Source organism: Anarrhichthys ocellatus, unplaced genomic scaffold (assembly GCF_004355925.1).
Source record: "Anarrhichthys ocellatus isolate YVR2014 unplaced genomic scaffold, GSC_Weel_1.0 scaffold23, whole genome shotgun sequence".
Lineage (NCBI taxonomy): Eukaryota > Metazoa > Chordata > Actinopteri > Perciformes > Anarhichadidae > Anarrhichthys > Anarrhichthys ocellatus.
Window position 1 is genome coordinate 3,591,199 of NW_022280053.1, and position 25,588 is coordinate 3,616,786.

The 25,588-nt window shown below is 42.2% G+C and overlaps 2 protein-coding genes across 2 annotated transcripts; one reads left to right on the forward strand and one right to left on the reverse strand.

Annotated features, from left to right (window-relative positions):
- Positions 1-40: 40 nt before the first annotated feature.
- On the reverse strand, positions 41-7,145 carry wbp1 (WW domain binding protein 1). The gene is made up of 4 exons (XM_031860237.1): positions 6,926-7,145; positions 6,021-6,123; positions 5,630-5,797; positions 41-5,124 (listed from the first exon to the last, which is right to left on the reverse strand). The coding sequence occupies exons 1-4, from the start codon at positions 7,136-7,138 to the stop codon at positions 4,553-4,555; spliced, it is 1,056 nt and encodes a 351-aa protein (XP_031716097.1). The 5' UTR covers positions 7,139-7,145; the 3' UTR covers positions 41-4,552.
- A 674-nt stretch (positions 7,146-7,819) lies between these two features.
- On the forward strand, positions 7,820-10,325 carry LOC116390482 (ADP-ribosylation factor-like protein 3). The gene is made up of 6 exons (XM_031860217.1): positions 7,820-7,845; positions 8,834-8,977; positions 9,109-9,225; positions 9,345-9,395; positions 9,605-9,790; positions 10,278-10,325. Exons 1-6 carry the CDS (start codon positions 7,843-7,845, stop codon positions 10,323-10,325), a joined length of 549 nt encoding a protein of 182 aa, XP_031716077.1. The 5' UTR covers positions 7,820-7,842.
- The last annotated feature ends 15,263 nt before the right edge of the window (positions 10,326-25,588 follow it).

The following is a 25,588-nucleotide window of genomic DNA, read 5'->3' on the forward strand; positions in this document are numbered from 1 at the left end:
AAAACGGATGAAGTTTTGAGACGAGAAATACAAGCGTCGGTCAGTTGAGTGCCAAGCTTTGTTTTATTAAAAAAATAAAATACAAATGATGACCCAACGAGTACACAGCAGACTTTCTACTAAAACCAAGGATTTTAAAGCGATCGGTGTTTTACAGTTTTCTCTTTTACCACTTTACGCTTGTTTAAGAAGATATTAACAAAACAATTAGCTAGGATGTTTCTCATCTTGGCAAAAGAAAATAGCTCAACCATCGCATCTCATCCGTTGGTATTAATCTATGAGACAAAAACAAGTTGTTTGACAGAAACAATGACAAATGTGTCTAACTTAAGCTGACTGTGTTCCATGTTGAGGTCTTTCATATGTATAATATATAAAAGTTTTGACATTGATGGCACTGTAACAACCGAGGATTAAAAAAAGGCAACAGTCAGTGAAAATTCATCACGAATGAAAATGAACAAAGCCGTCGTTTTAACTGAGAAAACCGACACGTTGAATTAGTGCAACAAAGCTGAGGGATGGAAAAGTGACAAACGGATTAAAGATGAACATGAATTATTCCAAAAGGAAAACAATATATTCAACTTTTTCCCCTCTGGTTTAAATATCTCATTAATGTGGTTTATCCATACGTCAGGAGTAGAAAGGGTTAGTGGTCCAGGATGCAGGAGGAAAAAGCCAAAAAGAGGGAAAAAGAGAATAATATATATAAACTAGAAAGGCTTCTTAACTCAAGCCCCTCAGCTGACACTGAAGCCTACATCCTCACATCATTGCAGGTAGAATTACAAGTTGTTTTGTTTTTACAAGTTTTCTTAAACAAATACATGTACGCACACCAACCAAAGTAGATTACAGTACAGTGCCACAAGTACTCAGTTATATTGCTTGTACTGGAGACGAGAGAGAGAGAGACATATAAACAGTAGGTTGATGTTGTTGCATAGCCTAGTTGAGTAAAGTACAATAGACTACAGAGATGCAGAAATAACAGCAGAAAACAATTAACATGAAAGAACTGCTTTGGTTGTTATGAGACTGGTGGTGTTCATTCTGTACTGTAGCACTGCTTGTTAATAAAAGATAACCCTGAGAGTGGGAAACCAAGTCATGACGATCTGCGGAGCACGGAGATGGCAGATTATTCTGTCCACACTTCTTCTGCATGAGTGGATGAGCCCAAATGTGTTTCTGTTACCAAGACGGAGCCCGGCGGAGGGTGAAGTCACTGTCCAAATGTAAAAACTCTCCGTCACAACCACACATGCAGTTACATAAGAAAGGATCGTTAGCATTAAGGAGGGGGGGGGGGGGGTCAAATCTTGCACCTCCAGTTGACGAAACAGAAAAAAAGGCAAAGATAAAGCCTATTACACAAACATACACAGTCGTATACAATCAGCTATTGGTAAATATATGAGCTCCACCACAACATTGAAATATCATCCAAACCCCCCCCCCCCCCCCCCCAAAACAAAACCCGACCATGCTCGCATAGTGGATCTCGGCAACTTGTGGCTTTTAGTGAAGAACACAGAGGAGAAGAATCACGGATGGATGCGTGATGACCGGTATAGCCCTTAATCTCTGTAAAAGTGTGGAAACCAGAGAGGCATAGTAGTTGTTTGACAATGGGAAAACTATGGACCTCCAGTTCACTCATGCACAAAACAACCCAGAATATTGCGTCTACATATGTACAGAAATAAGCTAAATGCACCTTAGCAAGAAGGTTACAAAGCAACCTCTTGTTGGAGTTCACTTTTGTCCTCCAGACACAAAACCAGGATGAATCACAACAAAACAATAGAAAACAAAAACAATATTTTTTTTTCTTTCAAGCCAGTTAACATCACAAACTAATTGGGACCAGATCCGTAGAACAAAAACAGGAGGAGCGCAAAATCTGGTCTTGACTAATTCCATCAGTGCCACAACCAACCGCTACGCACACAGTATTTTAAAGTCAACAAACAAAAGAACAAAACAGCCTCAGATACAAAAACCAATGCAAGTAAAACTCTACACAACAGAGGACAGTTTGACTCGTGTGGCTTTCAGCGTCTTTAAACCACATCCTCTTCTCATGAAGCGAGCGCACTTCCTCGGAACAAGCTCAGATGCTACTTTCTGTTACCACAGAAGCACAACCATGCTAGAAACAACACAACTATTACCATTTAAAGAGAACCTACATCTACTCTAATAAGGCGGCAGCACGTCTGTTTAATGTGCAGCTCCATAAGCAGGACTTTAGCTCTGTAGAGGCAGCTTGAGGTGTGTTGGTCTCGTATTACCTCTGCTAATGGGTGTGCAGTCATGCTCACAGTGTAACAGCTCCTCTGAAAAGGTCGTTGTCATGTCGGTTTGGCTTCACATCTAAGCACCTGCTCCACTACGAGAACACAAAAGGGCCGCTAACGGCATGTTTGATTAGGCCCATTTAATAAACATGAAACAAAATCTTCTTCCAATTGAAGCCTTTAGGCCGCCGTGTATTCATTTCTGTTTCACTCTCTACTGACATTGTGGGTGCACTGGCCCCTCTTGTATTGTTTTCCTACACTTGAGCCACAGCAGTGTGTGGTATGCAGCTTAAATGGAAGAGTCACAACCATAAACGTGTGCAGAACCCAGTGTCACCTCCTGTTACGAGGTCAACGGTCTCATTTTAATACCTGAAATAATTTCTTGGAAATGTATAAGTGTGAAGCAGAACGACTGACCCGAGTCTTTTACACTGTGCCCATTTCGACACGCAGCATCAGAGCAAACAAATAAAACGTCGGACATTGTTCCGCAACTAAATTCTCGATGAAACATTCGCCGATTTGTCGTCTCTTGCGCAGACTTTTATCTCACAATTTTCTTTTGCGGCGGTTTTTCCCGTCTCACCACCAGTTTGACTGCCATCCTTTTGAATACATGCCGTGCGACACATTGGGGGCAAAATGACGTGCAACACAGAGAAGCAGGCAGTTAATCACAATAGATCCTGCAGCTGTGCCAACACCGACTGGATTGCAGAGCCTGCATTCACCTCGACTTGCTAATGCACCCTCTCCCTCTGCTGCCAATGGAAAATACCACCGTAGATCCCTCACACTGAGAAGAGCAGCACCAGCTTACGAGCCACCAGCACAGCAATGCGTGGCTCACACACACACACAACACGATCAAACCACCAGTCCACGTCTTCCCCCCCAACATCTGGGCGCACAGCTGTGTAGCCACCGTAGTCCGCAGATGAGCAAAGCAAAGCAGCCCAACTACTAGAAAAATACTAATGAACTCAAAATATGAACACAGAAAATTCATGCCTCATGCAAAATACCGGTGCTTTTAATAGTTAATCCACCTCAGTGCTGAGCAAGTACGACAACCAGGTGCTACAGCACTATAAAGATATACAAAACGCACAAGACTCAACCTTTCCTTACGGACTAGTACCCCCTCCCCCCCAGGAGCTTTGTTAACAGTGACACCTGCGGCCTTTATTGATGCAAAGCTGGTTATGAAATGAAAAAACAAAAAAGCAAGTACATCCTGCATTATGAACTATATTACTACTTATGTTTAGAATGAGAAAAAATGCTGCCGCTACACTCTGACATAAAACAGTAACTAAAACACACACAGAGCCACAGGGCTTTTTATTCTCTCTTGGCTGCTACGATGAATTTAATGCAGCCAGAAACCCAAAGTGGGGAGATGCGGTGTGCACAGTCGATAAATCACTAATCCTTCCTCACCTACAGTCATGCTAATTGGTGACCACAGAGCTGTGGAGGCCACAATATGGATATCAAAAAGAAAGAAAGAGCTGGTGGGGGAGGAGACAAAACAGAACTCATCTCCCTCTGCTGTTTGTGGGTGAATAGTCTCCCCCACTCTTGATCCCACAGACATCACACCAGACGCTCGGTGCAGTGACCTCAGAGCTGACATCATAATGCAGCTGTGCCCTAGATATCAAAGCGCACACAGCTTTGGGTAAAAAAGAGGAAATGTGTGTTCCAGTCGTCACTTCAGTTCTCAAGAGGCTTGTTTGTTTTGACTCCTCTGCCTTCGGAAGTCACAGGGGAGAAAGGGGAGAAATGTCGTTGACCGTGTTGGTATGCTCCCAGCTGACCGTCCCACCGGAGGTAAAATGTCAGATGGCCAGAAATGTTATGACCGAGGATAAGAGACGGAAACATGACAGCAGTGCCCAGGGAGAGGGTGGGAGCAAGAGCACATTCTGGTTTCAGTCACAATCAATTGTTGTCGTCTCGCTACCCATGACGCTCTCTAATTTAGCACTACGAAAAAAAAACATACCAAATGTGTTTGCTGGTTTCCCCACTTAAAGAAAAGCAAAAAAAAACAAGACAAAAAAAAAAAAAAAGAGTTTGTCCACACAATGTTATTCGTGTTTCCTCATCAGGAGTCGTTAAGGATTAGTTATCATCACGTGACGCCTGTGTGTTAGTTCGTTGATGATGATAACGTCACGCTGCGTGAAGCAGGAAGCCACGCCGGTCGGCTGGTTAAGTTACGCCGTGGATCACACCATGTGGTCTCCCGTGCTGGTGCCGGCAGTCTGGCTGGGCAGCTCAGAGGTGTGCTCCTTCTGCCTGAAGGTCTGCTGCTGGCGCCCGGAGCAGCAGTCCCGACCGGTGGCCTTGCACATCCGGTGCTCCTCGTCGCTCTCCTCCTCCTCCTCGAGCCCCGAGCCCTCGTCCACCTCCAGCTGGCAGATGCACACCTCAATCCCAGAGTCGCCGGTTACGTGGCGACGTCGAGTGACGAGCTCCTCGTCCTCCTCCTCATCCTCATCATCCTCATCATCCTCATCATCCTCCACCATCAGTGAAGCCTCCACGTTCTCCTCTGCCAGACATTGTGCTTGGATCGACATCGCCACTGCTTCCTGTTCTGAGGATGAGCCCGAGGCCTGACTGTGCACCCTCAGGTCTGCCTCAGGCGGGGGCTGTGGCACCGAGGCGTCCGGCTGAACCACCTGAGGAAGGAGTGCTGGAGTAGTCTCGGGGGGGTTTTCAGAGTAAGGAGGAGGTGGTGTCGGGGGGTGACCTACGACCTCTTCATAGTCCGGAAGCTTGCAGTCGTTCCAGAACCCTGAAAGTTCACAAATACAAACAGCTTTAGCTTTCAAACAATCCTCCCTATAAAAAGGCAGTTGTGCATCTATGTAGAGCTGCAACAATAAATCGTTTTTTATAAATTACGTCGGGTATTGGAAAAATAAGCCTAGAACAATGTTCCCCATGACGTCCTATTGGAAGAGCTCCAAGAGCATATGATAGGGTAGAGTTGTGTTCCCATTCTTGACTTTAAGTCAAACATGTTCACTGTGGGCCTGTGACTCTTACCAAGCAAACACCTTGTCCCACTCCTGTTTGTGATATTAGGGAACACAATATCAACTTTCAGCCAACGTCAGGAGTGACATTAGGGAGGCATCTCTGCTCTCTGATGCCCTTCTGACAATGTGAGATGATGATCTTTGAATCATACACTCAGATATACACTCAGGCCATTTGCAGAAGAGTATGCTTCTATTCTTACACCACCACAACCCAGTGTGTAACTCCTAGTCTGGCCCTCTTCAAAGACTACTCACTTAGATTGAGCGGTGGAGGGGTAATGAAGGAGCTGGAGGCTCCTTGGTAGGCCATGAGGCTGATCTCACGTTGACGTTGCTCCTGCTGAAGACGCATCTTAACCCTCCGGTGTCGGTAGGCACAGCAGCAGCTAAGCATGATGATAAGGGTCCATACCAACCAGAACCCTATGAGTGGGGAGGGGGAGACAGACTCAATGTAATCTTATCATCATGCACAGGTAACTTGTGAACCGAGCCAGGCTTTCCCTGAGGCAAAGGGCGATAAGTCCATGAAACTTTAGAGTTAAATCTCCAACATCTGAATTAAATGGACAATAGGAATGGGATACAAACAAAAACACATGGGATTTATATGAATAAATAATTGGGAAAAGAAAAAGTAACTTACACCAGAGCTCGTAGTAGTAGGTGCAGCATTCTGTCTCTCCACAGCAGTACCCCATCTCACAGCGGTACTGCTCATTGTTTACCCCGAAACAGAACTCCTTCCCCTTAAAATACACACAAGAGGTACACAACGTGAAAATCAACATTCAATCACACAAGTCAACAAGAAACTGCTTAGCAAGCCGTTGATAGGCTGACCTATTTCTAGAATATATTTAACCGTGGTAATTTACTACGTTTGCACGTCCGTGCTAATTCTCTGTATAAAAGGAAAATATTTACATTCAGATGTTTTAATATATTACAGAGGGAATGCCAGCAGTCACTGCTAAATGTGTGCAATTATCAATAACATTAAAAGTAGTTTTAAGAGTAACCTGTAGCAATAAAACAATGACGCTGACGTCAATGTTGCTGCCAAACAAGGTCAACAAATCTGCAAATAAAATGCTAAATTGTGATGGTTAATCTCGTTATCAATGTACTTTTGACTTAAGTTTAAATAGTGGTTCTTTTTAGGGACTCAAACTGGTCAAACTGGGGCTAACTGGCTTGTCCCGCTGGCTAACATCAACAACTATGAATAAAACACGTCCATTTCAACGGGGTACCAGTTAGCATCGGCTAACGTTAATCTTGACACACTTGGTTCAAACTTGTCAAAATCGAGGCAATAAAACACACTCGTGCATCTTAGAGCTACAACCTAAAAATAGTCCAGCAAGTCAACTGTCGAAATATAAATTAAAACTTTGACTTAATGACGTCATCCGCGAACCAGTGCCCAGTTTCCTTTGTGGAGGAGACAAAAAAAAAGGGATCGGAAGGAGGCCTTCACCCACCCTAGAAGCAGCGGCGTCGGCTGAGAGCGTCAGCCGACCCCGGGTGCGCTAGCGACGGGCTTACCTGCACCAGACAGGTCCCGGTACAAAGAAGACCTACAATGGATCCCAGTGCTTTCTGCGGCATCTTTCTGGGTTGTCGGCCGTTAACACGACGGGAATCATATAGCAGTCGGTCGAATCGTTGACTATTGAGGTGACTGTTGCAGGTTAACCGTTCAGCCGCACTCGGACATGTTTTTGTTGTTCCTTGACTCGGAATCAGTAGTAGTAACATGAAACGCAGTCGCCTTTTGAACACTAGAGGGCGCTGTGTATGCGTCTGTGAAACCCATGAATTTATGAGGAAAACATATAAATTCACTTTCACACAGTTCAATTCTTCCTGTTCTTTTAATGGCGAATTGCAACCGGAAGGCGCGTTAAAGTCTTGTAATTAGTCCTGTGTCGATAGGTGAAGACATTACTGTTCAATGCAGAAGATTACTTATTTACTTATTTATAATACTTGTTTTTTATGTTGTTTTTTACTATGTCTGTTGTTTGCACTATCCACTACGCTGCTGTAATCCTGTACATTTCTCCACTGCGGGACTAATAAAGGATTATCTTATCTTGTCTTATTTTATCTTATCTTAAATTGGCTGAACAAAACTACATAATATGCGATTAAGGTGCTTTATAAGGTCAATAGGTAAATCACGTATAGGTAAATAGTAAAACAATAAATCAATAAAAATAAATTATTTCCACAGTAAAACCAAATAAAAAGTGCAAAGGTTATTTCTGTATTCATCAAGAAGTCATACAAATACTTAAAGGGTCTTATTTAGCATGGTGCATTTTTGGTCCTGAGAGATGCTGTCACGTTGTTTACGCTGACGTCACGGTTGTTTCACCAAGAAGCATGGTTTGAAAGATGCTAATCCACTTTAGTCTGAGCAGGCGGCCACTAAACCCAACACCACACCTGAAGAAAACATGGTGAGTTATAGCGGTTCACAGCCGGGGCTGCTTTGGAATCAATCAATTAAATATCATGGACATTTTAGTCTGTATTTTGATTGAATGATAGTTAACATTGCATGACAGACAGTGAATGTTGTGTTGAAATTCATATTAATATTATTGTGTACTTTAGTATGTTGATGCTTTGACAACAAAGGCAATTAGCTATAGTTTGAATAGAAAACTACTACATTAGTTTTGTGTCACTGTTTAGTTATTAATGTGAAAATGTCAACAATGGGTTAATACTGATGCTGTCGGTGATAATATGAGTTGTCACTGAAAATAGCAATTTCAAATTCGAATAGTTTTAATCTAAACTATGTTTTATTCTCATTTTGGGATTATTCACTCTCAACAATACAGGCTTAATAGTAGTTAATGCTTTACAGGAGAAAGAAAATATAGATAACTGGAGACAGATAAGACAATATGTAAAAACAAGAAGACAAACCACAGATTATAAAGCTACAAAATCAAGAAAATGCCAAAGAAAACAAAATCTGTTTAAAATCTGTTGTTTCTTTGGCACAGTGCACATGTTCCATGTCACAGAGTTCAGAGACAGCATTGTCATTTTAACAGAGCACCCCGCAAGGTAAATGGCTTGAGCCAAAGCCTTTCTTACCACCCTGTGTACACAACCCATTCACCGTGCACATGTCTTAATCTTGGCCAACAAGGGCTTTTGGCCTGATACATGTGTAGGTCGGCTAACAGCTAAGTCCTCACGCTCTAGAAGGTTGTCGGTGTGGGGTGAGCATTAAACCTCCTGTACATGCTGCGGTTCCTCTGCCAGCCCCTGGCGCCATGTTGGCATGTGAGGATCGGTGCTTTACCCGATGCAGCTGAGGTCATGTAACAACAAAACGAGAAAGTGCTTGCAGGTTTCCCCATGTCATCTTTAAACCTGCCGGTCCATTGAAGTCCATCACCTCTAATATGCACTCTGATCCACCTGAAGGGCCTGTTGTCTATACTTCGGAGGCTGAAGCAGTCTCCAGAACAGGAGGTGCGCTTACTGTTGCTTGGCTTGGACAACGCTGGCAAGACCACTCTGCTGAAACAGCTGGCAGCAGAAGATATCAGCCACATCACCCCCACACAAGTACAAATTACACACACACACACACACACACACACACACACATTTCTTCCTTTTCCAGTCACCAGATTTTGTAATCAGGCTTTAATTCGCCTGTGTAAAATCTATCTATGATCTATGTCATTATTCAACAGGGCTTCAATATCAAGAGTGTTCAATCATCTGGCTTCAAGTTGAATGTTTGGGACATTGGAGGTCAGCGCAAGATCCGCCCCTACTGGAGGAATTATTTTGAGAACACAGATGTATTGGTAGGCTGTCTGTGGTTTACTTAAACTGGTTGTTACAATAGCCAGAATTAAACAAATTCAGCATCTATCATCCATGTTATGAACCATTTTGCTAATATCTATGACTGTGTTGTTTGCAGATCTATGTGATTGACAGCTCAGACAAGAAAAGGTTGGAAGAGACAAGCCTGGTGAGCTACACATTACCGTTTCTTTAAAGGAGTGCAATGATGAGACATTTTTAGTGTGAATAATAATACAAATATTGTCATTGAGACTCAATTTTAACCATATTTTCTGATGGTGTTGGGTGCAATTAAAGCCGAAAAGTCAATATAATCTAGTTTTTGACTCCAATACACATATATCACTGACAACCCTTGTGTGTCTGTTCCTCCAGGAGCTGTCTGAGTTGCTGGAGGAGGAAGACCTCGCTGCTGTGCCACTGCTAATCTTTGCCAACAAGCAGGACCTGATGACAGCCACCCCGGCGTCTGAGCTGGCAGAGAGTCTCCATCTGCACACTATCCGGGATCGTATGTGGCAGGTCCAGGCCTGCTCAGCAGTGACTGCTGAGGGAGTGCAGGTAACTACAGTACACACAGTTTGCAAACACAGCAAGAGTTGAGACAGCATTAATATTGCTTCTGTACATGTCACATTAAAACCTCCTGTGTTCATATAACTGACTAGCCAGCAGCAACTTTGCAGTTACTTTCTGTTGTTTTCAGCCTACTCTGGGAGTTGAACTGAGAACAGGATTTCTCCCTACTCAAATTATACATGCTATTTATAAGATTGCCTGGATTAAAGGTCCGAAGTTAAGCACGTTTCTAACAACCAAAGAGGCTTTGCTGTTGTGTCTCCATCGTATATATAGAAATGTCTGTATAGAAACAACATCATCCCATCTGCCAGTTATCAAATTGTTTACAGTCTTATTTCCTGACAAATTTTAGTCGCCTGAAAATCAGCAACAAACCCTGGTTTGTAAACATGTTTTTAAGCTGCGGCTCACATGGATTACACTCACTAATTTTAACAGCACAAACGCATTGTCTGCTTCTTTCCAGGATGGCATGACCTGGGTTTGCAGAAATATAAGGTTTCGAAAGAAATAATTCAGGAAGCAAAAGATCCGTGAACAACTACAGTTGCACTTTGAGTTTTACCTACGCTGTCACTTTTTTGTCTGGGACAATAATCATTTTTTATATGAACCACTTTTGTCTGTCTGTCTTCACTTGTCAGTGTAAAAACTAAGTAGATGTTTTTTAAGATAGTGACGCAAACTTCTTAACCTTGTCAATGCATATCTTGTAATGTATATACTGTAAAAGTTTTATTTAAACTGCTGGTTCTGCATACAGTTATTTTTGTAATGTTGTACTTGGTATGTAGAATAAAATTCTGTATTTTGCATGCTGGATTCATGACTGATATATGACTGTGAGTCTCTGTACTTAAAGCTAGAGGGCGGCCTTGCGCTTGTGTTGTCTCTCAAAAACCAAACGTCTAATTATTAAATCTACTACTGGCCATGAATGTTGTGGCATCCCGTGTCATATTTGATTTGTTCATTTCATAATCACCAATCCTTTCTCCAGTCAATATAGTATGCTCTATTGCCAACCACAAAGTCTAGTCTTGAGGTATAAGGCCATAAACAAGGCAGTATTTAGTGATGCTTCAACATTTTACCAATTCACACGTTCACAGAGCTGCTTATGGCCTCACTCCGTTCTACTTAGGTACAGAAAGAAATCTGTACATGAACAAAATGACCATAAAGCATGGCCACTTACAAATGCACACAGGTGACGGACCTCAATACTTCTCCCTTGCATACACAATAAACCATACAGAAACACCTCGGTCATTCAATTACTCAGCTGCTCACCTTGTTCACCGTGATTTACCACAAGGCAATTGCATATTCTGTCTATTCTTTCAGTTTTGTCTTTTGCAGCACTTTTGCCACAAACCCCACTAATCTGAACTGGCCGAGTGCGCCGCTGTGGTCCTATAGGGCATTTACATACAAACCTTTTCCAGGACTAATAGCTCTCCAATACAATTTGCATTTATATAGCCCCCTTCATACCAACATGATTTGGCGCCTTTACCCATGATAAAAATAAACCTCCTCCTTTGGCCTTGAGTTACTGCCCTGCTGCTGCTGGTGAGTGTGTTCGCGTGTGTCCCTCTATGTATGTAAGGTTGGTTGATTTTAATATGTCAGAGTTGCTCGATCCTCCGATGGAGACGGAAACAAGTGTGGAATGCCTCATGACGATTCAATATGGGCTTCAGCCTCATGTGGTAGTGTGTTATCGGCAATACGGTAAACTTGAATATTGTTGATACCGCGGTGTCGAACACTTGACCAGACTCAAGAGTCACAAAGTAAATATTAAGCCACAACAGATTTTCATACCGACCAGTTGAAGCTACTTTCAATTTGCTCGTGCAAATGCGTCCAACACTTTTTCAAGGCTCTATGGAGCATACAGCAAAAGAGAGAAAAAAAGTAATGAATAAGGAAATGAAACCCTACCATGTGAGACTGAGGATAAAATGCTCCGTCTCTTCCCTTGGAGTGCTTAATCATTAACATCTAATCTGTGTGATTATCGCTCAGCCTGTAAGAAATATACCCAATTACACATAGAAGTACTCTGATAAATCTTTCCAATTTTATCTACCAATAGTGTGTGCATCACATGGCAAACGGTGTGAAGTGCCTTTAAATCCCAAATGAATAAAATTGGATTTAGCAAATAGAAGAGTGGATTGGAGCAACCAGTCCTCGTTACCTCTGGCTCTATCGTCAGCGAGGTGAGGGGCAGTCAGGCCTGCAAAGGGCCATAAATCATGGGACTTTCCCAGCTACTCAGGCCCGCACACCGGCCTCCCACACAGGGGAAACGAAGGGCAGAGAGTCTGATTGACTCTCAGGGCCAGAGAGAGAGAAAAGGGGGGGAGGGGGTGGCGAGGTCCTGTGACTTAATTAAAGTGTTGTGTATCTCACACACTGTAACTACAGCTCGGTCACTTTGGTGCTACAGCAGCAAGATGAGATATATCAGTGCTGAGATTCAGTTTTCCGACCTCAACCACTTCCGAAGAAAATTGCATCGGTGCTTTTAAGTTGTGTGCAGCTAATGTCATAAAGAACTATATATTTTCAGACCCGTAGTTGAGCCAAAGGTAAACATGTACATGCACTTTGTGTGGCCTCTCATATATAGTTAACCACGCTGACCAGTGATTACGTGATTCTGTGATACAATATATTACAAGGCAGACATCTACAATACACTAATACATCTGTACTACCGAGGAGGAAAACACACCCTAAACATGAAGTGCTTCTAAAGCAGGACTACATTTAGCGTTAGCTTAGATCTCAGCTAATTTAACAGGGGCATGCATGTACGCATGTATGTTTGTACCATGATTTAAATGTCTTCTTCTTCCTCTTTCGGCTGTTCCCGTTAGAGGTCGACACAGCGGATCACCATGTTTAAAATGTAAATACAGTCCCAAAAAAAAACATTTCCAGAAAAAAATATCTGTAATAAAAGGGAAATATCTGATTCTGGCATCTCTCATATGAGGATTTGCTGCTTTTCTCTCTCTCTCATTTGATTGAACATTGAAAATCTTTTTGTTGAGAATTTGTGAGGGACATGTTTTTTGACATTTAATAAACCATACAATTTATCCATTAATCAAGAAGATAATTGGCAGATCAATCAATAATGAAAATAATGAGTTCCTTCCCTAATCACGCATGATACTATTGTTAACTGTGTAGCAATAATGTCTTGCAAGAGAACATATATTACTGAATATTTATTACACCCCTATTCAACCCCCCAAAAAAGATAACGCATTATCTAAACTGTAATGTAAAGGAGCATAAATAGTGGAATTGCTGCAGCTGAATCACTCAGATGCATCTTTACCGTAACAGCAACATCCCTCTGCCTGGACTTGTAACGTTAAAGTGTTCTTCTGCTCACCCCTCAAATTAAACTCCCATGTACCTTGTAAGCTGCGACAACCAAAATGAATCTGGCTCATCCCTCCAGTAACAATTACAGTGTTGGGGATAGTTTGTTCGGCCAGCACAGCGTCCCTCCTGCCTCATTCCGAGGCCAATCCTTTATGATTAAGCAGATAAGTGCTGGTACTGGATGATAAAACAAACAACAAATGTCCACATTCCTCTCATAGCTCCTTTGATGTGTGTGTGCCTCTCCGGGGCTCTTACCTCTCCAAGCCCCCTTTGCTATAATCCAACTGCAGAGTCATAAACAGCGAGGGATGGGGACTATAAAAATGATCGGGGGGCTCTATCAGGTGGGGGACGGAAGTTCACACCTCGGAGCGGGTCAGTCTCAGAGTGCGAGGGGGTCGGCCTGGTAGGGGGTCCAGGGCTCTGTTTGATGAGACAGGAAGCAGAAAGGGAGAGACGTCAGGGTGAAGCAGGAGGTTGTGGTAGTACAGTGAGTGGTATGCTACCACAAATTTTGACTGACTTCACATTTAGCTAATTCAGCAGGTAGAGTACTGGGGTCAGGATCTGGGAAACGTCCTGTTTCAGATTGTGCTTCTGGACTTCGGGGTTTTATTACAAAACGTATAAGATCAAATCTGGGAGTCCATAAACTTTTTTTGTTTTTTTATTTTTAAAACAGGGTTACAGTGTGATATTCAAGATGCTAAGAGAACATAGCATGATGAAGAGCTCCAATATCTTTTACAGAACAATGATTTTTACTCACTAATCAAGTCCTTGTCACTCCTTTTGTGTTAAAGTACTTTCAATACAAATCACTGCAATTGGAAACCAATCATGTCCACTAGATAATAACATGGGTTAACTGTAAGGAACATGAATCAATAACTGACTGACTGGTGTCTCACTCTTCACTATAGCACGAGGTCAGAGGTCATACTCTTGACCCCTCACCGACCCTTGACTCCAACTGCGCTGGGAGGAAATAACACTTTCCATCGTCCGAAGCGTTCGCAGATTGACTGATTGCTCTTATCATTTGACGGATCTGGTCCAATTCTCTTTTCTCTGTTTCTCCCCCACACTCCTTGTCCCTCCCCGGCACTCATAATAACACTTTTTATCACCTCTCGCTGAAACAGAGACCCAGCGCCATCCGTCATTACAGCACACACTGACAGCTCCTCACACATGCATGGATTTTTACATTTGACTCAATCCAGAGGCTTACTTTACTGTAACCGATTCAATATTCCTCAAATGAGCCGACCGATCTATATACACGCCACAGTGGATGGGATGATCTATAGCACAGCCTTAATAGATTTCCCAGGCTTCAGAGACTGGCTAGTTTAGGGGACAGGGCATAATTTGTGCAATAAAAACATAATTATTCATTTGACTTGCTTGATAATTTATGTTCTTAGGCATTACAGCTAAAATGTACGTGTGTGTGTGTGTGTGTGTGAATTCTGTGTGTGCGCATGTTGTGTGCGCTCAGGATTGGGTGACACCGTATTGATGAATCCATTCATAAGTTTGTGTGTTCTTAAATTAATAACTACTACCTTGTCTAGTGATTACTAAATCGAGTTAACCACCATTAAAACGTGAGTATTAGCAATAGTAATGACTTACTCAGTTGAAGTTGTTGAAATGCTGTAACTTCGTCTAATAGAAAGCTACATTACTGCCAAGAATAACAGTTATAGTGGGTTTGTATGACTAACCAGACAATCCTTTCTAAACGTAGGTCTGAATCTGTTTTGTTTATATATCCACACAAATATGTGTGTGAGTCGGTAGTATTCATCTAATTCAGAGTGATAGGGAAATATCCGCTTCAGATAATGTTAACCAAACCAACATTTAGTCTAATGCTGCCAAAACATTTTCTAATTTGAGCTATTTGTAAGTTTACATCCATCTTAAACAGCATTTTGATCAAGTGAAGTCCCCCTTGTATTCATGTAGTTGGTTTAGATAAGAGTGATCGGGAAAATATCTGATTAAGCTAACGTTAACCTAAACAACGTTTAGGCTAATGCTGGTAAAACATTAATTAATTTTAGTTTTTTTGTAAGTTTACATCCATATTAAACAGCTTTTAGATCAAGAGAACTACCCTGAACAACAAGCGAGTAGTATTCATGCTTAAAGTGATAGGGAAATATCTGATTAAGCTAACGCTGACCTAGCTGTGGTATTTGGCCATTAAAGCTAACGATGCCATAACATTTTCCACTTATGCACTAGGCATTTGTAAGTTTACATCTTTATTAAACAGCATTTTGAGTAAGTGTCGGATCAGTTATATCGTCCATATTACTTCTTTCACTCGTCAGTCTAAACACGTGATAAACTAGCACATCAGTTCTGACAGTTGGTTCAGTAACACAGTATCTGGCAGTAACAACTAATCTCTATGTGAGAACTAGTTTCTTTGGTGCAACCCTTTTTAAATGTAGTGGTACAAAGTAAATGCAAATATCCACTTAGTCAACACTAACGTTATAACTAGGCTAATTTATGAACAGCTAGAGCAACCACTTCTCGGACTAGATGCAGTTTAACAAATTGAGAGATATCAAAACACAAACAGCTTAAGTGTTACCTTATCTTTAAATAAAAATAATCTGTATTGCCTGCAGCAGTATAAGTAAAACGTTCATGTTCATGATGTTGCTTAAATAAATTACAGCAGAACAGTGGTGTGTATTTGTGCACACATCTCTGCACTGTTGTGTCTGACAAACTGTGAGTGTGTTTGTGTGTGTGTGTGTGTGTGTGTGTGTGTGTGTGTGTGCCATCAGAGAGGCAGTAGAGAAAAGGGAAATACTGTTTGTTTTTTTTTTGTTTATATCTCCCTGCCTTTTATGGCCTATGCTGAAGCTCTGCGAGTGCCAGAGAGGGTAAAAGAGAGGGAGAGAAAGAGAGTATTCTCAATTTCCTTCTAAAAAGAAAATTCATTTGCAGTTGCTAATGTAATGTCACCGTTGTGTTTACTGAGCGTGGATGATGTATAGGGGATGTTGCATTGAGTGAGACTGCTTAATGATGCATAGAATTAAGTCTGTGGCTTTCAGCTGAGCTCCCCTCTCTCTCTCATACTCTCCCTTTTCCTCCCTCCCCTTCTCTCTCTCATTCTCACTCAGACTCCCCATTCCCTTCCTCTTCTCTTCCCTCCCTTTTACCTCTCTCTTCGTTTAATCCCCACCCTCCTCCTCCTCCTCCACCTCCTCCTCCTCACCACCACCACACCAACCTCTCTCTCTTTCCCTCTCAGATGCAGGCTGTCTTGGACTGTTGGCCACACGTTGCTCTGTGCTCCGTTGCCTAACTCCATCAATCACTACGAAGGGGAGAGAAGAGTGTGTAGAGGGAGGGTGGGATAAAAAAAAATAAAAAAAGAATAGAAATAAGATATGGTTGGGGAAAAAATGAGCGGGATGAAAACACACATTGGGTATAGACATCGCACAGTTTTAAAAAGCTGGAGGGAAGGAATCAAACGAGTGGGAAGAACACCTCTTCCATTTAATGATCTGCTGTGCACGATGGCAGTCCAAATAATATCCTGAATACTGTGTGAATATGTGGATGCAATTGTGTTATTACCGGCTCTAACTATGATTGTAAGTGTATTGGGTCCAGGGACGATGATGATAATGATCATGATCATGATGATGTGATTTTAGTGCTTATGCTAACGGTTATTACCTGAGCGAGATGACTATCTGAGTGGGATGAGAGTTGAGTGGGAGGATTGAGTTGCAAGAGAAAGAATAAAGATGTTTTTTTAGGTTAAATGTATTCCTTAAATTCAGATCAGAAAAGTGATGGTGACTGAAATACACCTGATTCTTTTTGTTGTCCTGATATCAAACGTCCGTTTAGGCTACATGCTTACAATTGCCTGCTGAAACTGAAATGTTAATTAAAGGAAATAGCTTTGGTTGATTCTGTGTTCACTCTTCTGTTTAAAGCATTAGAAACCAAACCAAAGGGTTTTTTTAAGGGACATCTCTGAGAGTTGAAGCAGGATTGGAAGTATTTTAGTACAGTCCATATATAGGTATTTAAATTACAGGGCCATAGTGGTCCGACAATTCACCTGTAATATTAAACGTGAAGCACTGAGTGTATTTTCACATTGTCCTTAATTTAGCCAACAGACAATACAAATATATGGAGTAGGATTTCATATTTGTAAGTATAATATGTTTGTGTACAAATGCAATTCAACCAATTAAAGGGTAAATGAAGTCCCCTGAACATCTCACTCATTTTACAAACTTACTGCAAACTAAACGTATAACAATATGAAGTTCTTCCTCCATATGAAGAATAGTTCATTATATTATTATAATTATGATGCGTTAAGTTTAACTGGATCATTTTCACACACTTTTTCTTGAATCACTATTTAAACATTTACAAATACAAAGAGAGAAATAAAGTATGCATGTATTCTGTCATATTTAAAGGTTTAATTATGAAGGAATAAAAAAAACATTGAATACAATTTGTTTAATGAATATAGGCTCACCTGTTTGTGGACAGCCGTGTCCGTATACTTTATATTTCGGCTTTTTCATGGTCTTCGTTTGGCTCATTATTTCCTCTTTTGGGATGTTAGTGCTACATCATACGCTGATAATTTGGACAAAAGTTGGCCTCCAACTCTGTGCAACACTTTTGGGGAAGTCCATTTTCTGTTTTAACAAATCCAGGTCCACCAGAAATATGTTTTCCAGTTTGGTGTGGATGAACTTGATTGGCCCTGACCCTTATCCATCAGCTGTGTGATACATTTGAATGCACGAATGCCCCTCATGGCTCAATGTGAGAATCTTCTCTGTAGAGAAAAAGCAGTCATAGCAGCATATTAATGCCCGTGGATTTTGAGTGAGATGTCCAACAAACCCAAATAGGTAGAGACCTAACAGTCAGGTGTCAAAACTTTGATTTGTTCAATTGAGACTGCATGGGATCAGACTTGTCCGCCCAGAGTTGGTCTGTTACAAAACATACAAAAACATTTCAGCTGTCTTGACAGTGTTTTGTTTGCGTGTTGATTTTACAGTTTCTCTCTCACATCCTACTCCTTCATCTCTCTCTCTCTCTCTCTCTCTCTCTCTCCCCCTCTCTCTCACTCACTCCATTGCTCCGTTGTGATCTAGCTGTCCACCCCATTCATCATCCCGCCACTCTCCCTCGCACAGAATTATTATTTCTTTGATGTGTTACTAGTTGAAAACAAATCCATTTTTCTGGCCATCAATTTATCATTTGGAATGTGGAGTCACACTCGAGTTGTAGGGGCAACCCCATTTTCCCAATTCTAACTCGCACTATGTCTGTGTGTTTGTGTGAGCGTGTGTGTTGTTACGTGTCTGTGTTTGTGTGTTTATTCTGTGCGTGTCAAATGCATGTATCATGTTGAGATGACAGCTTTCTCTACATGTGAGATGCAGGATGAGACAAATCAGAGGTAAATAGAAGTGATAGGAGGAAGCAGTAGTTTGGGAAAGTGAGTGAGGATGAGAGAAAGGAGTGTGTGTGTGTGTGTGTGTGTGTGTGTGTGTGTGTGTGTGTGTGTGAGAGAGAGAGAGAGAGAGAGAGAGAGAGGGCTTCCCTCTTCCTCCAGTCACCCTCCTTCACCTAACGTCTGTGATAATTTATCACTCCTCCTAGCTTGGCTGACAAACTATTTGCAGGAAAATGAGTTTTTCCGCCACGGATTTGTCCTCTGGGAATAGAAAGGGGAGCTGCTGTGTTTTTATTCCCCCCCCCCACACACACACACACACACACATACAGATATATGGTTGTTCTCGTGCACTCGTGCGCTGGCGCGCACACACACACACACACACACTAACACACCCACACACACATGGATTGAGGTCTCCAGTATTTATTGGGGGGAGGGGGAGGTGGTTAAGATAAATGAGGTAAATTAATAGAGTTACTGAGGGAAAGGATCTGCTTCCGCACCAGCAGATCTGCAACTGACACAAGAGATGAGCACATACACCCCCTTTCCTCTCCTCCCCCCTCACACACCCCCTCTATTCCTCCATCCTTTACCTGCCAGGCCCTCTCTACCTTTCTCTCTCACTTTGCTCTCCGGTCCTCCTGATCCCTCTGTTGCCCTCCCACAGATGACAAATGTAACACTCAGACAAACAGCGATCAGGGCCATACAGCATAATGTCAGCTTAGATCAACACTGGGACAAAAGCAAATATCACAGCATCAACACTGCATTACAAGCACTCTGCCTGAGTGTGTGTGTGTGTGTGTGTGTGTTAGTGTGTGTGTGTGTGTGTTAATGTGTGTGTGCCGGTATTACGGTGGCTGACCCGGGTCACTGGATTCCAATCTCACTTTCAACCTCATCAACCAAGCTATTGACAATGTGCTTGACGGAGAATTACACGACAGTAAAGGCCTAATTACATTGCTATTACCCAGGGCTGTCCATAATCGTCAACACGACGCATCAGTGGGACATCGCAGCAGTAAATCTGCAGGCGCTCTCTCTCTCTGTCTCTCTCTCTCTCTCTCCCTGTCTCTCTTAATGCCTGTTACCAAATACAGTGTTAACATTACTTTCCACTTTATCGTCTGTTGACAGCAGAGACAGCCAAATATACTGAAGCCAGTCACACTTACATTATATCAGTCTAATAAATATGAAATGAAATATGTGACAATAGATGCATGCCTAACTACCCGCTTCTATTCTACACACCTCTCTAGCTTGACAATAAAAAAGTTTCACACCGTAGCGGCTATATGTGTGGCTTTATTTAGGCAGAGAGCTGCTTTGAGCTAATTGGTAACATACTAGCAATGCCAATGCTAACATGCTGATGTTTAGCAGATATAGTTTTAATCGTGTTATCTTGGTTCGCATGTGCCAGTTAGCACTAAAACACAAAGTGCATCTGAGGCAGATGGGAACGCCAGACGTTTTAAAGGTATATGGTCATAAAGGTATTGGACAAATTACAATTGTGACATGATGATGGCGTTGGATGAAAAATCAAAGTTCTTACAATTCTGGGTCTCTTCAGCAAGTAAATTAGAAAGCTGACAAGATGACACAAAGTGTTTTGGTTTCCTTGCTGACATTCACTCAGCCTGCTTAGTTGTGCTTTGATATTTTCTGCACTCCAGCTGCATTCTGCTGTTAGGATAAAGAGGCTCTTTTGCCATCCACTTGATTAACTCGGTGCTCTCTACTTGTAAGACGGCACCTGAGTTCTCATCAGGACTTTCATCTCCACACGCCTCAATAACACCACGGCCAACTGGCACGTATGTGATGCCCGTCTCCCTGGAGACCGACTCTGACTGACAGGCATGAGGACGAGGTCCACTCTGATGGACCGCTCTGATCATCAAAGTCTACTGCAATCACCAGTGTGTGTCGATGGGGGTGCGTGTGTGTGTGTGACTGTTTGTGGCCTTTATCACCCACATTGAATTCATTCATATAAATCACTAAGGTTGGGGACCTCTTTTACTGTTACACTATTTTAGGAGACGTTAAAGAAGGGAGAGGGTCAGGAACGGAGACTGAGCAGATTAAAACTTCGATTGAAGAGTTCACATCTGACCACCGGTCCAAATTGCATGTGGGCTAAACACAACTAAACACAGCTCACAGGCCGAGCCCCGCTGTTGCTAATGGCCATTACTGCCTGTATGCCATTGTAGGCCTCACAATAGCAATCACGCTGGGATTTTGTGTGGAGCTTGCTGGCAACAGTTATTAGCCCCCCACCCCCCCACACACAAAAAAAACTTAAAGGGGGAGCAGTCAAGAGAAGAACAAGAAGATTTGGGGTCCTGCACGGGGGGGAACGTCAGCAGGAGGGAAAGTGGGGAGGGGGCAGGCTGTGGGGTCAGAGGGCAACACCAAAGCGGAAATGGGAGGCACAGGGGGAACAATGGACGGGGCTGGACTAAGACAGACAAAGCTGGAGGGATGCACAAAACACAGGAAGATGAGGAGAAAAAGATGAGGGCTCAGAATGGAGAGGAGCCCAAACAGATGGTAAAGGCTGGTCGCAGAGAAAGAGGGCGGCACTGAAAGGACGAAGGTGGAACAAGCTGAAAAGCTATTGGCAACACATGCATCATGACAGTATACACCTATGACTGAATACCATATGGTTACAAATAGGCAACACATAGACCACCATCTATGCAGAAGAGAAACAAGAATCATCATATCACCTTATCCTTAGCTTACTATTAAGTTAATAGTAGTATGGACTTAACTTAAGGATTATGTGTTGTGTCCCAGTTCTCATGGTGACATACTGGGACACTTAAGGGCCTCAAAAAGCCCATAAAATAATATTTAATTTAACCCACAAATGAAATACAAAGACATCTGAGTAAATAAACATAAAGTATGATTGGTATTCTCCCTTATATTTGCAAAAAAGACCCATATTATTATTGTGAATGTCTAAATTAACCAGGAACAGGGCAGAACACATTTCGCCACTTGTGAGCTGGCAAGACCGTCGCCTATAATGGGATCATCAATAGTGAGGTGTTTCTGCAGCTATTATGACCTAATTACGGGCTCATCTCGACTCGCTGGCCACAGAGGAGACGTGCGCTCGCTGGGCTAGATTTATAAAAGTTGTCATTAAGTGGGTGCTTTTCCCCCCCCCCCCGAAAAGCATTCATCTTTACGGGAGCGCGCAGGGGAGCAGGAGGCGACGCATCAGTGCGGGAGCGCGCACTGCGAGTCCGACAGTCACACCTCTCTTAGTTTGAGTGAGGGATGGAGGATGAGAGAGCATGCGCTGCTGGTGAACGGAGAAGGACAAATTTGACTTTTATAAAACTCTCGGAGGGTTTTTATGTGTGTGTCAATCATAGTTTATCTTCAACAGGTTTCGCTTTAATATCCTCCAGGTGCACTCTACCCTTAACTTGTTCATAAGGGCTTTGGACCATATTACTTTCCATGTTATTATATATATATAATTTGTTTTGGCCTGTAAAGTTTAATATAGTTTCTGCTATAAAATACATGTCCTGAATTATAGACGTGCAGAATTATCTATAAGCTGTTTTTTTGCGGAAGTCAAAATAAAATTCAAGGCATTTTTTAATCGTGTCCAATTTATGTTGTGCTGTGTGGCATCCAAGCAGTTACCTTTAGCAAAGTACAACAAACAGAAAACACAGTTATGCATGTCTTATCTCTGCAGTCGGAAGTGTTCGCCCTGACCTTTTACCCTCACCTCTTGTTGCCACCTGTCGCCGCAGGTCACGCTGCTTTTTTTTTTTTTGCTTTTTTTTTTAGCGGACACACAAACTTTGCTCGGGGAAGTAAATCCGGAGATACACCCGTCAACAAGACACACCCGGAGACAAGAAAGAACAACGGCACAAACATGGCATATTTTCCTCTTTTCATCCTTAGCGTGTATAAGGTCGCCTTGTTCCTGTAACTTCCGGGAGGAACATCCTAACGAGGAAGCAAACTCAGTTGTTTTCCTTAAAGTGAGAATGTGTTCCACTGACATGATTAGGCACTTTTAATAACGCAGTTTCTAACATGTAAAAGGCACTTTTAATAACGCAGTTTCTCACATGTAAATTCAACCTGCAGCCGAAACAGTTCGACAGAAAATCAGCAGCATGCTGAAGAGGGAAAATGATACTGCAGACTTGAATCGGTGAGTGTGTTAAAGGTTTTATGAAGTCTGGCCTTGAATCTTTCTGACACATAATTGTAACTATAGTGGGATTGCACTGACACGATGGGGCGTTGCGGAAAACATCAAATAACTTATACAATCACGTCTGACGAGGTATGAATGTATATGGGAATTATGAAATTGAAACAAATTAAATATAATGTGCCAGCCTGTGCACATGCAAAAGACATGTTAGCACAGCACTGTTGTACCTTTTAAAGTTATATTCTGAATTTATTTCCCAAGTTGCACCTTGTCAGCATTAACAACGCATTTTCTTGAGCTCTTCACATCTCTCACTAGGCCTATACGTGGGTAAAATATTTTTAACATATCTGTTTATTAGGACAAATATGGGAAAGTTGATATTTGCACACAAACAAATGCAGTTTCTTTAATAAACTGTACAATGGCTTTAGTTTTAAATTGAGACACGGTATATGTTTGCACATTTGTTTCGTTCGAAATGAACTATTTCAATATTCATAGACAATATTTGCAGTAATTGTAACGAAAATGTATTTGTCTTCTTGGATTTCTCTGAGTCTATTTCTCACATTATGATCTTTATTCCTTTCCTTTCACTGTAGATGTCAGTGGCGAACTGGTGGCATTTAACATGAAGAATGTCTCTCACTTAACGACAGCTATCCTAAATAAGCCCAAATGATGTGAAAACGGATTCACGTGAAGCTTGAGGGAAACACGAAGATGATTCATTTGGAGCTTTTCTAAATATCGGCCTGCATGCGTTATGAAAGTCCGGGGTTTTAGGGCGTGTGTGACTCCTGCCCCTTGGCAAGTGGACCCATATAATTAAGCGCTATTTTAATTCACAGTATCATCACGATAGATACCAATCTGTGAGTTTTAATCCCTTGTTAAACTCTCGTTAACCTCTCTCTGTCTCTTTCTTCTGCCACTTCTGCCCCTCCGGGCACTTGTCATTTCTCTCTGGTCACTTTACAGAGGACTGTCTCTGTTTCCATCTCCGGTTATGATTCCCTTTAGTCTCCTGACGGTTTTATTCATTTAAAAACACTCGCCCCATTGTCCTGCAGAGGCACTGGGCTTTTTAAAGACAAGCAAAGACGGACTTCAATCACATGGCTGACGCGATAAGGACTGAAGTTGAATTTTGGTTCCCTTTTCTGATTGTAAACCTGTCGTTAAACCGAATACATATGTTTAAAACTAGTGTTTACCTCTCGCGGATTAACTTACTCCAATATAAATAATTTACTTAAATGTGTCTCATTTTCTCACGTGACAACTCCTCCTAATAATCGCTCCATATGGCTGAATAAACCTGCTTTTCCATCAGACGACACGGAGCCATCCACGGCTGTCATTAGAGGTGTCGTGTTTGTTTTTACGGACTCGTGAGAGACAACATTAACAGCGTTTTAACTCAGGGGGACCCTGACACCCTGGTGTGACATCACGCGTGTATACGAGCCCTGTTTCACGCGGCGTGCAGAAAGTAAAATCAACTCACTTCCCTGGAGCTTCAAGTCGTTTTCATGCATGCGAGAACTCTGCATATAGCACAGAAATCTCCGCAGCAACCCTGAAGTAGCATCACCGCTGTTGCATGCACGCTCTCAACGATGTTATATGTGTTTTATTACTAATGTTATCTGGCCAATAGATGCAGAGAGGCTGGCCCTCTGTTGTGCTTTGATCTCATTTATTTCAAGATGCTTTTCAGGAGAAGAGCAAGATGAGAATGCCCAATCAAACGTGTTCCACGGACTTTAAAGTTAGTGTTTCGCTTCACTATGTCATTCGATTCCAAACTTATCTGAATTAGGATATAATTAAACACACATTGGGCCAATGTAAAAGATGCCTCTGTGGAAGAACAATCGCCTGACTTGAGATTGAGTTGTTTCATAATTTCAGATGTTTTCATTCATTTAAGTAAAAGAAAAAAATGTTTTTTTACAGGACAAATGAATATACTGGTAACATATGATACAAAGAGATGTATGAGGGACATTTTGTCATTTATTTAAAAGACCTGCTTCACTGTCAGAGCTTGAAAAGGAGCAACTGGCGATACAAATCACATTAATGTTATATATAATTAACTGGAGGTCAATGGTTTGGACCGAAATCTTTTTAAAAATATTTCTGCTTCCACTTTCTTGTACGAAATAGTCCCTATTGTTCAAGTAGACGTTATGAAATCTATTCGGGGTCAAAGTGCCGGTCTGATCCTCAGTTTACCTGTCAGGAACAATCTGTGACTGATTGCAGAAAATCAGGTACTAAATAGTGTGTGAAAGACGGCCGTACACCGTCTAATTAAAGCGGGGCTGTAGCTGGAGGTGAATGGAAAACAAGCCGTCTCCCTGACAAGCGTCCCCGTACAGTCACTCACTGGGTGTAATGCCATCAAAACACAGGGGCAGTCATCCTGTCTTTTTTTCTTCTTCTTCTTTTTTAGGGTGGGTGCTCCTCACTTTTCCGTAAGACCACGCCTCCTTCTTCCTCTCCCCTCCTCCTCCTCCTCCAATGGCTGCAGGGCTCCATCCGGTGCGCAGCCCCGGTTGGATAAAACCTGGCTGAGTGTTGGCTGCACACACACACACACACACACAACACAGCACAG